A 12,326-nucleotide genomic window follows, 5' to 3' on the forward strand; every position below is an offset into this window, starting at 1 on the left:
AATATATGTTTCAGCATTGACAATTCTTAATGTTCCCATTGATTTGCAGACTTTGGGACACTTTTACTTCAAAACGATGGGATCTAACTGCTCACCATGTGGCCATGAGGGACAGGGATGCAGCCTCACTTGCAGGGGTGTGGCTAAAATAAGGCTCTGCCCACAAACTAAAACTCTTTGCGTTTCCATAGTGACATGACAATGTTGGATCCCACTTGTTAAGGCAAATTGCAGTCTTTGATTAATCTTTCAGCTCTACTGTGCTGGTTGATGTTGGATGTTCTAAGTAGTTCCAGTAAAATTCTACAGAGAACTCAGTACCTGAGGATTTTTGGACCTGATGTGTGTTTACTAAACGTGGTAGCTACTTTTACTTCTACCTGAGGCATTATTTAAATTAGTTTTTAGACTCTTCTAGCCAGCTGTGACTCTGCATATCAATATACAGACAAAAACAGTCTATATGTGATGGACAGAGAACGAGAGAAAGAGCAAGGCCCAGTCATTTGGTTGCTGTCAATGAGAGATGATTCAATAATTTATTTATTGAAATACATTTTATTATACAATGATTTATCCCACAAGTTTTATATACAATTTACAAGTCAGAGGAAAGACTCTAACCATGTAGTTAGTAATAGCTTAGCAAGGAATCTTGAGCAAAGGGAGAGTTTTTTCAAAATAATTTAGGAATAACGTTAGTATTCGAATGTGAATATGCATCCTAATGCCGCAAATGTTAACGTACACACATAGCAAGTTTGTCAAGTCAAGTGAGTGTGAACGACGTACAGCTGCCGATGTACGATCACACAAACCAGGGGCCTTATTTATAAAAATTATGATTTTAAATTAAATTGAATTCTAAATTTGTTCTCAAAGCTGCACTATGTAAGTTTTGGGGATTTGGAGACCCCTCTGGTGGAAATGTGTAATTGCAAGCCACATCACTACATATGGAAGAACAGTTTAGTATAATTTTGATTTTGCATTTGAGACCTAAACATTGAGGCAGACCTTTTTTCGTATGATGTGGTCTGAAAAGCTCCTGACCAGACAATTCTGACTTTTAAATAGCAATTTCAGGCTTTAAATCTTACATAGTGCAGCTTTAGGATCAAAATGGCATATAAACACACAACATTCACAAATTACACAGTCTAATGCGCAATCATAAAGTAAATATTTGTGCGTTGTTAGCAACTTGTATTGATCTATGTACATTTTTGCGCCAAATTCACATTTTACAAACACAATTTCAACACATACGACTATATTATGATCAAATCCATATAATTTTTTTTCATAAACAAGGCCCCAGAATCATTGCTGAGAAGCTACAACCAGGGTGTCGTGGTCTCGCCCCGTTCACTGAACACAAAGGATCGCGATCGTCTCCTGGTCATGACTGCAGGGCCCTTCCTCTTTGTCAGGGTCAGATAGATGTCGGAGGTGAGAAACCGTGGGTAGCAGTCCTTCTTCATCAAGGCGTAGATTTTGCTCTGCGCTGCATCGAAACAGGACTGAGTTGGTTGGGCGATGTCCTTCTGAATGGTCTGCTTGGTCGAGTGGTCGATATTAATCTGCAAAACATGGAAAATAAAAATTAGGTTTGCTTTTGATCATCAAGAAGAAATGAAACATTTGCTATGGCATCTAGGAGCCAGCAACATCATTGTGCAAACCTAACGCAAAACAATGTCATAAAGCACAAAAACATCACGGAAAAAGGTAATTACCATCAATTTTGCATGGAAGGTACCAAGCAATTACCATGCAAAGCATAATTGCTGTCAGTCTAGACCACTTTCGTGTGAATAGCAGCTCTCATATTCCTTAAAACTATAAAGAATCACAAACCCACGCAGGAGATGTTTCTAAAAAGCTCCAGCTCCTCCTCCAAGTTTTTTTCCCCCCATAAAACAAAAACATGTAATTTGACCAGGGGCGCACAAACTTTTGCATCAGGCTGTATTGTTATACTCTTCAAAAAAGATGCAATAAAAGGAGCAAACCAGTTTTTTTTTGGTTCCCCAAAGCAAAGTTTTCTAACCATCACGTTGCATGAGGAAAAAGTAGATTCTTTATTTTTATTAACGTAATTAATATTCTTTTAGTAGTATTTTTATATAATGTAATTCTTGATGTTCTTAAATAATCTATAGGTTTGTAAATATGCATGCAATGATGAATTCATATATAAATTCTATAAGTAAAATTCTTTGAGCAATGCCATAGAAGAACCACTGCTGGTTCCCTAAAACCATGAAAAAGATGTGAATGTGAAGAACTTGTCAAGATTTGAAGAACCTTCAGAAAGTGTTCGCCTCTATATCAACTTAAAGGTTCTTCCTAGAGCATGTACATTATGTTGAGGTTCTTTACACCAAAGAACCACCCATTGCAAGGCTTTTTGGGGGTTCTTCTGCAGCATTGATCAAAGAACTGCTCATTTTTATAAGCAGAGCTGGGCAAAATAAGTGTTACTTCAAAACTCTTTAAGTCATGACTTCCTTGTATTCTTTTTTTTTTGGCAACGTTTGGTCTACGGTAAATGCTAAAGCTGCAAAGAGAGAGGTGTGAGCAACAGCAAAGCAGTCCAGTCCATTCTAGAGTAACTTCCTGAGTCAGCATTGTTCACAGTGGTGGTGGCAGGAACCAGACGTCTGAGTAGTTTAATGTGTCGAACAGCTACATTACAGAAAGTTATAATAGGAAATAGTTATGAATACACTGCTGGATGCCTGAGAGATCAGGTTTTTGGCGTAGAATTGTCTTTTAAGTTTTGTGCAGGGACTATTTTGCCTCACAACACCCTGCATGTACCACTCCACCAGAAATGGCTTCAAAAATCAGAATCAGATCAGATGTAAAAGCCATGGTGGAGGGGTACATGCAGGGCTTTGTGAGGCAAAATAGTCCTTGAGGAAAACTTCTAAGACAATTTTAATATTGACATTACATATAAAACCTCACATGCAGGATCACTGGTTGTTTTGGCTAGTAAATAAAATGGCTATATTTGTGTTTTAGACATTGGACCCCTGGTTCCTATCACCACCACTGTAAAGAAATCTAAGTTAGCACCATCAAACCCCTCTGAATGACTCTACATCTCAACTATTGAGTTGCTAAATGCAACATCAACGTAGAACAGCAGTTATTGTAATTCTACAACATGAACACTGAACACACTCCAGTTTGAACATTTGGCTGCTCTCACATGCCACGAATTATTTTCTGAAGAACTTAAAGTAGGGAGAAAGTTGAAGTTGGGCCTGAAAGTTCTTACAGAGCAACGAATCACCTAAATATTGAATAGATCTTGAAAGGCCGAATTAAAGCGGCCTGCCCTGTGGGTTATTCGGCGATGCTGGCTGATCTCATCGACTGCATAGTGCTCAGTGCATAAAGAATGCAGCACCTTTCAGTTACGCACAAAGCCCTAGAGTTTCCTCCTTGGCGAGTCTGTTTTCGAAAGCATCTCCATGTTATAATCATGCATGAGAAACTGCAGAAGTATCCCAAGTTTGCCTCTCGACACGGTTTAGACTTCTGCTCACGAGTTTTTTTTCCTGTTTGCACGTTCTTGTGTTTTCTCAGGCTGAGAGAGTGTGGGCGGTTGAGTGTCGGAGGGGGGGTTTCACAGACCCAGCTGTGACACATGCAAGCAGGAAAACCACACGGTCACATCTCCATCTTGGTCATGCGGCCACGCAACGCTCCGGACGCTGTGTGGCCAGCCGCACGGCTCAGCTTTCTCAAGTTACTCATGCAGATACAGAGGCTTTTCTTTCAGGCCGATGCCGTAGATGTCAAAGCTCAATTGACGAGCAAATGAAAGCGCTGCTAGGCCAGTGTGCACACTGGGTTTCAGTTGTAGTGGGCTTTGTTCTGGTAGGTTCATATCATGTACAGATAATCTAATAGATAGCAGGTGGCACAATGTGCACAGGGAATACTTCGGGCATGATCAGTCTGAAAAAATAAAGGTGCCAAAAGGTGCTAAAAGACTTTAAACGTGGCACTGTTACAGTAAGTGAAATTTCTGCTCTGCCAGGTCTGCCCTGGTCCACAGAAAGTGCTATGATCTTGAAATGGAAGAGTGTAGGAGTAAAACACAGCTCCGCCACGAAGCAGCAGACCATGCAAACTCAAACAGCAGGGTCACTAAGCGGTGAAGCGTGTAGTGCATCGCTTACTAGAGTTGCAAGCTGCACCTGAAAGCAACAGCACAAGCATCAGGAGCTTCATGAAATGGGTTTCCATGACTGAGCATCTGCACAAAAGTCTAAGATCACTATGTGCAATGCCAAGCATCGGCTGGAGTGGTGTAAGGCACACCACCACTGGACTCTGGAGCAGTGGACATGTGTTCTCTGGAGTGATGAATTGACACTATCTGGAAGTCTGATGGATGAATCTGGGTTTGGCAGATGCCAGGATAACACTACCTATTGTAATGCATAGTGCTAATAGTAAAGTTTGGTTGAGGAGGGATAATGATCTGGGGCTGTTTTTCAGGGTTTGAGCCCCTTAGTTCCAGTGAAGGGTGATGTTAATGCTACAGCATACAAAGACATGTTAGACATTTAGATGATTCCTCCTATGTGTCAACGGTTTAAGGAAGACCCTTTCCTGTTCCAGCATGACTGAGCCCCTGTGTACAAAGCAAGCTCTATAAAGACATGATGAGTTTGGTGTGGAGAGCCCTGACCTCGTGCTGAACCTCATGAACTCGAATGTCACTTGTGAGCCAGGCCTTCTCGTCCAACATCAGTGCCTGACCTCACAAATGCACTTTTGACTGAATGGGTGCAAATTCTCACAAACACGCCCAAAATCTTGTGGAAAGCCTTCCAGAAGAGTGGAGGCTGTTATAGTCACAAAAGGGGGCCATCTCCATATTAATGCCCATGGTTTTGGAATGGGATGTCCAGCAAGCTCATATAGGTGAGATAGTCAGGTGTCCACATACTTTTGCCCGTATAATGTAGCCTGCTATAGCTACACTAGAAATGAACACAACTCAGCTAAGCTTCCACCATCTGCAGAAACAGTGGAGAAAGGTGTTTAACGTTATATGTTGGTGTTAAAAAAGTGAAAAGTAAGAGTTCCAGGGGGCACTGCAATGTTACACGACCGATGGCGGAATGCAGCTGTGTAAATGTTGCCATGGCGATAGCATCCCTTGAAAATTGGTGATAAAAGGAGAGACTTAATTTTTTTTTCAGGTCAAAATAAAAGCACAAAAGAACAACAAAAGAACTCAACGCCTTCAGATTCATCCTGTATTATAAGAGCACCAATATGACAGGAGCCATTGTGTAACATTTTCATTGACATCAAAGGACTTTTTTTTTGTTTTGAGCAATCCAAAATTTGGCTCCCAAGTGAGGGAGCCTAGGCCTCTCCAGTCCTGCCCATAGCTACATTCACAGTCATAACAATGCGCCTCCCTGTAAAAGAACAGACTCAAAACACTTGAAGCCACTGGACAGTTGCTTCAGTACCCATTGGCTTTTATCATGTTTTCGGTTCCTTTCTAAGCACATGGAACACGTCTAAATCAGGGCTGCCCAAAGTGTGGTCAGTGGGCCAAAGTTGGCCCATGAGGATGTCTGATTTGGCCCACCAAAAGGTTACCCTAGCCACAACTCCTACCCAATGAAACAACATACTTTTATATATCTACACCTTAATAACTTCTTATTTTTGTAGTATTTTAGTAACGAAATCTGGAAAACTGTTATAAATTACATTTGAAACCGAGCTACGTTCCTTATTTTTATATTGTTTTGTCTTTTTGGCCTTTGACCCAACCACACATTGCACTTTGGCCCTCCAAGACAAAAAGTTTAAGCACCCCTGGTCTAAATAATGGTCCATGGCAATTGACCATACACTACAAATGATGAGGATACAGACTGGGTGGAAAAACTACTGGAGTATTCTTTTTCAGAACCAACCACTGAACCATGAACCACATTCTTTAGGGATCCAAGGTTGTTCTTCAATGGCATCCCTCCAAAGAGTCCTTTATGTTTTTAATAGTGTATACTTATACATAAGACATTCACAGAGGAACACAAGGCAGCTGTTGCATGTAGACTGAGCTTAATGATGGAGGCTTCATTGAAGGTCAAGAAAAGCATGATCTGAATAACTGTAATGTAGCGCTAATGAACATGAGTAAGGGCGCTTGCATACCTCTTTGGGGGCTTCTCTGTCGATGAACACGGCGTACATCTGCTTGGCCTTGGACTGCAGCTTGGTGGCTGACTCTGTGCTCTTGTAGTCCTCGCACGCCAGCCAGAATTCAATGTTCTCCTCGCTGAATTCGGTGCGCAAGAACTGCGTGAAGGCCTCTACCCCATCTAAAGCAGGAAAGTTGCACATGACATTTGGCATAAGTGGTCCTCTATAAGGCACAGTCTTGAAATAGAATATGCATCATAAAGTGGTTTGAATAAATTAGGGAAGTCTAGAACAATGGTTCTCAATCCTGGTCCTAACGTGGTCATGACCTGTATATTTTGGTGTATTCCTCGCTTTCAAAACAACTGATGGACTTAACAATTATCAAGCCCTTCCTGAGTTCAACTGGGTGTGTTAAAGTACAGCGAATGTCACACTAAGTCTAGACCAGGCTTGAGAATCACTGGTCTAGAACTGGTGGTGGAAATGGGCAGGACGCCCCCAAATAAGTTGTAGTTGTAGTACATTGTCATTTGTAATTTGTCCATGAAAGTGTAATTAATCTAGTACTAAAGAACCGTACTGTGAATGTCATGAAGTTAACTGACCAATAGCATGGTATGTAGCCACTTAAGCTGAGACATTAGAGTGTTTCTCCTGAGAGCTACTTTATTCCGAACAATTCAGTGTGCGAAACCTGCCACTGTTTTCTGAGTATGTGTTAAAATGTACCCTGCAACATAGCTAGATTTTTATATTTTTGTATAGAAGTATGCTATCTGCCTGCATCATTGAGCACATTCAACCAGCACAGCTCAACAGCTGCATTTACAGAACAGTCTTATCTATGTTCAGTACAATAAATGTGATATTAACCCCTTAAATGGCCAGAGCCCACTGGCAGGCCCAAAGTTTTATTACACACTTCTATAACCTAAGAATAGCTCAACGTGTTTGCATGGAAGTCTCTGTAGTTACTGATAAATAAGGCTTAATATGTAATAAGCCTTTAAACCAGCAGTAAATGAGAAACCTCACTTAACCACTGCCAGGCAGGGGCCTATTCACACTTTCACACTGTTTCTAAAGTGTGTTCACATAAAATTGATCATCAAATTGATCATTAAACGCCCCCAAATCCAGGCTACAGCCTATTCAGCTACTGAAAAGTTGTGGTATTGCATTGTTAGCATGCGGCATGTTTTGAAAGTATAGTGAAAGACTCCACGAACAATAATAAAAGTGCTCTGTGTTTAGTTTCCTCATTCCTTGGTGTCATTTGAATATCTAGTCTAGTCAATGTAATTGTTTTCATTTTTTTTTTACCAATTAATGATCAAGTAAGCTAATGCATTAGCTGGCAAAGTTAGTTAGCATGACTTAAATAGAAGATAATTACTGACACCTTGCTGGCTAGCATGCAAATGTCAGTCAGAAGAGGAGTAGAGCAGAGAGTTAGTGGTGTCAACACAGTATTTAATAGGTTAGCTAATGCATTAGCTGGCAAACTCGGTTAGCATGCCCCAAATAGAAGATAATTGCTGACACCTAGCTAGTTAGAGCTAGTTAGCATGCGAATGTCAGTCAGAAGAGGAGTAGAGAAGAGAGTTAGTGGTGTCAACATTCTAAATCTACATTTATTTCACAATAATTACCAAGTTAGCTGATGTGTTAGCTGCCAAAGTTAGTTAGCATGACCCGAATAGAAGATAATTACTGACACCTAGCTAGTTAGAGTCAGTTAGCATGCAAATGTCAGTCAGAAGAGGCAGAGAGAAGAGAGTTAGTGGTGTCAACATTCTAAATCTACATTTATTTCACAATAATCACCGTTAGCTAATGTGTTAGCTGCCAAAGTCATTTAGCATAAGCCTAAACGGAAGGTAATTCCTGACTCTGTGCTAACTAGCCTGCTAATGTCAGTCAGCTTTCTTATTAAAGAGGTAAATCTACATTTATTTTATGTTGATATCAGAATTCCAATACAGATGAAGAGCTAATCTGATCATAACAGTTAGTCTGCTATTTGTGTTTTATAGAGAGGAAAGAATAGTAGGGAAATGTGTTAACATATGAAATGCTATCAAGTCTGCCATTAAAAAATAGGGGAAAAAGTCAGCAGCTCTCAGACCTTTTTAAGTGATGTAAGGTGAAGTTTTAAAAACGTCAAGCATTTGGTTCCTGATTGTAACTGAAGCAAAGTGGTAAATTCTTAATGCAGGAAACGCACAAGACCCAACCATGTATTAGCATCTTTAGTGCTTGTGGTGGGCAGTTATACCATACCAAGCCATTTCCACCACTGGTCTCGAGCAAACAAACCATGACATTTGTTTACTTGAATCAACCTACAATGCAGAAGTGATGATTCTTGGTTTTGCATGCTGTACGGCTGCAGAGCTTCCTCACAGCAGGGCTGTTTCAGTAAATGCTATGTTTGTTTGCTGATCGTAAAGCTCTGAGCTTTTTTGAGCAGTGCAGGGGCTGGTTTGAAATGTCACACTACCACAAATGTCTCACGTTATCCTAATCGAGTTCCCTGAACCTTCGGTTCTCTGCAGGAGCACTACAGGCAGCCGTGAGCTAGCCCTTCTTCTTCTTTTTGTTGCAGAGCTCCAAACAGTGGGGTTTTGGTGATCTCAGACCGTGCTTCAGGGCACTCACTCAAATGTTAAGCTCTACTGCATGATCGGAGTTAACGGGATCTCACCTGGATGACCCAGTAGTTCTTCAAAGGAATCGCTCCATCTCAAAGCCACCTCAGGAGGGATGCTGCAAGCCATGGATAAGATGTTAGTTCATCTCTCAAAGCTGCAGATTGTGGTCTTCAGAGAAAGTGTTTCTAATGTTTTATCATGTCAAATGGCTTAGCAGTATCTAGATTAGTCAAGTGATGAGGACTTACTTGTTGGTTTTAGCTGGTGGCTTTTTCTCAGGACTGACGTTTTCATGTGATCCAGACTTGGCCAGCAGAAGGCTGAGTCTACTCTTTTTGTCCTTTTCCTTTTCCTTGTTCTTATTTCTACACAGAGAGAATGATACACAAAAATGTTCCATAAAGGCCTGCATTGGTACCCTCAAGGTACATCTCCAGTACCTTTAGTTAGGCAAAGTAAAAAGTGCACCCCTGGAAAATGAAAGCAGTTTTGGGCCTTTGAGGGTGCATTTACATTGTTTGTACACTCTTTAAAAAGGTGGTTCTTTGAGAGATGCCATAGAAGATCGATTAGATTAGATTCTCTGTATTAGATTAGATTCTTTGTTTTCGCAGTCTGTGTCATGCACACATTTTCTGGAAAGAAAAAAACTTCTTGGAAATGACTAATTACTCCTTAAACCGTAAACGTATTATTTCAACTCCCGGCATCCTGGAAAAAGTAATCTCACTACTCATTACTTCTGTTTTACTCTCTAAAAATGGCCTGTTTAGCTGAGGATGGTCTCTTTCCTCTTCAGTGCAGAGATTTTGATCTGTCAGATTTACATTAGTGTGATTCGATGCTTCAAAAGATCACTAGGTGAATTTATGGCACTTCTTGGCCAGGCACCGATAATCTATATAGAGGAAATTTACGGATTAAATGCATCACATGTCAGATTGTTCTCTTATTTATTTACTTATTTTCACCCAAATTCTAACCCTACTTCTGATTCTCATGTGTTTCTCATTATCCCTTTTTTTTAATTAGAAAAGTGAGTTTGTAGTAGTCTGTTTTTACAATGAATCTCTTTAATGTTTTCCTTGCAAACTGTAAGGATGTGAAGCGAATGTGTTATGATAATGAGACCCTTATAGAACACTATATTTTATTAACATCTTTTAATGATAAGCTTTAAAATACTTAGTCAGACTTTATACAGTACACAGATTGTGAAAAGAAAGTCAAACACTGTTTTCAGATTTATCTTCAATCCTTTTGTGGTAATGAGAATTTAGTCACTTAAAAATCAGTTCAGGTTTCTTTTCAATTATTTGACCAAGCATCATTGTTTTGTATCCAGAAACATTAAGATTTAGTCATTTACCTTTTATCAAGGTGGGTTCCAGAAACTAATACACAAGTATTGCAGCTTTTATTTGGTAACTGCAATGTGTTACTGTAGCATGTTACAATAAACACTAAAAACATCACATAATGTAGCACAATGCTCACATGATAATAACTTCACATAATGTTAAGCTTCTATACCAGTTTCAGGTTTGGAGGTTATTTAAACTTTAAAAGTTAACACTCACACATATCTCATTTGCAAAAACGGTACGCCAAAGAACCGTGCATTGAGAGGTTCTTAGTGAAACCACACGTGGTTCTTCCATGGAACTCTTTTTGGTGCCTTTATTTTTAATACAGAACCTTGGGGAGGGACAAAAAATCTACTTTCTAATCTGACATTGTTTATTGTATGAGGTTAGATGCACCATATGTAGTGTGCAGGCCTTTGCACTGAATGGCAGCAGCACAATGCTAATCTATTGTGACCAGCTAAAAGAGGGGAAGTATTGCTTCACCCTAGAAGACAAAACATCAGGAACCATGTCTGTTCTCAATGCATAAACCTTCTTTGAAAGAACTTGCTAAGATGGATTTTATAAGAGAAGCTGGCTTCATGAACCAGAACCGTTTTACATGAGGTTCCTAAAGGCTCTTAATAGCAAGGTTTCGCTCTCTATATCGCTAACGAAGGTAACTGAACAGCGAATATCTATTATACTAGTCAAACCAATAGGATTACTGCTACTGTTACAGACATTTTGCCATCATAGTGTTATTATTCCCTTGTGCAGCCATGGGTAAAGAATTTGACATTGGCATGAACTGCATTGGAAGGCAGGTGACAACAGGTTTCCATCCTGCTTTGTAACTATGTCAATAGATGGTTGAGTAAACAGCAGGAAAGTCTGGATTCAACATGCCCAGCGACAGCTAAACTGCTGTGATGAAACATGTTTGAATTAGCATTGTCGTACATAGAGTTGAGTAATGCAAATAAAGGAAGTCTCTCTTCAACCTTTTCTAATCATCCAGCAAAGCCTATCATACTGAAGAGCTGCACATCTTTGGCAAACCAGCATGTTCCTTGAGTTTAAATGCAAGAACGGCAGTTTCTTTTGGGAAAAAAACCTTAAAAAAACATACCTTGAGTTGCTGTCTTTCATTCTGGAGGCGCGCAACTCGGTCTCACCGAGCATTTTGAAATACACTTCCTCCTTGGGTGCAGAGAAGTTGAATTGAGGAAACAGAAAAACAAAGGTCTCCATGCTCTTCCTCTCTCGCTCTCTCTCTTTCTCTGGCTTTCTCTCTTCTGAAGGTGGACACTGGGACAACCTTATTTAACCAAACCCTGAACCCTGCGATTTGCATCAAGTGTGTTAAGAGGTCATTTCCCATACCTGTTAACAGTGACTTCCTGTTGAGGGAGCTGCCCCTGCTTTACCGTAACACAGCTGAGAAAGTTTTTCCAAGGTATTGAACGCAGAGCTATCAGCAAGATATGCTTTTTCAAGGCAGCTGGGTGGATGGATGATGACTGGTTGGGGAAACTCTTAAGCACTTGGACAAACCAGTAATGGTTAATATGGATTGTAGGGGTCCGTGTAAGACTGTAGACGGTGTAGTGAAAATTTAGTTCTTCTTCATGAGGGCCCAGTGGGCTACGTTTTGGGGACACTCAAATGAATCTGAAGACAGAGTCAAAGTCTTTGTAAAGTTTGTGAAAGTTCAGCTTGACAAAGCCGTTGGCGTAAAATTCCAGGTGGTTGCTAAGGTGTTGCTAGGCCGTTGCTATGGAATCCTGGGTGGTTTCTAAAGTGATGCTGGCTCATTGCTATGGTATCCAAGGTCTTTGTTAGGCCCTTGCTGTGGTATCCATGGCTAGGCTGTTGCCATAGTATCCCGGGTGGTTGATAATATACATATATGCACACACACCCATATATATGTGCTAATATGAATGGATGCAATGTCCCTGAAAGTGAGTGTGAGAGATGTCCTTTGTAACAATTTGTGGCAGAAATGATATGAACATGAAATGCGATAAATTATGATCAAAATAGTGTGTCTCTGATTGGATGTGCGATAAATACAGACTTTTTTGCAGTATAAACAGAAATCTCATTGAACTCTCCT

The 12,326-nt window shown here is 40.3% G+C and overlaps 1 protein-coding gene across 1 annotated transcript; it reads right to left on the minus strand.

Annotated features, from left to right (window-relative positions):
• Window positions 1-551: 551 nt before the first annotated feature.
• rgs18 (regulator of G protein signaling 18) lies at window positions 552-11,616 on the minus strand. Its single transcript, XM_036597575.1, has 5 exons — window positions 11,337-11,616; window positions 9,104-9,220; window positions 8,909-8,970; window positions 6,211-6,377; window positions 552-1,583 (listed from the first exon to the last, which is right to left on the minus strand). The coding sequence occupies exons 1-5, from the start codon at window positions 11,456-11,458 to the stop codon at window positions 1,338-1,340; spliced, it is 714 nt and encodes a 237-aa protein (XP_036453468.1). The 5' UTR covers window positions 11,459-11,616; the 3' UTR covers window positions 552-1,337.
• Between the last annotated feature and the right edge of the window lie 710 nt (window positions 11,617-12,326).

This window comes from Colossoma macropomum, unplaced genomic scaffold, assembly GCF_904425465.1.
Source record: "Colossoma macropomum unplaced genomic scaffold, Colossoma_macropomum, whole genome shotgun sequence".
Classification (NCBI taxonomy): Eukaryota; Metazoa; Chordata; class Actinopteri; order Characiformes; family Serrasalmidae; genus Colossoma; species Colossoma macropomum.

Excerpts from the sequence above, each read along its gene's own strand:
- rgs18 (XM_036597575.1), bottom strand. The coding sequence starts at position 11,458 with ATGGAGACCTTTGTTTTTCTGTTTCCTCAATTCAACTTCTCTGCACCC. Across the intron at positions 9,221-11,336 it reads ATGAAAGACAGCAACTCAAG|AAATAAGAACAAGGAAAAGG; the intron begins GTATGTTTTTTT and ends CTCTCTGTGTAG. Across the intron at positions 1,584-6,210 it reads ACAGAGAAGCCCCCAAAGAG|ATTAATATCGACCACTCGAC; the intron begins GTATGCAAGCGC and ends CATGTTTTGCAG.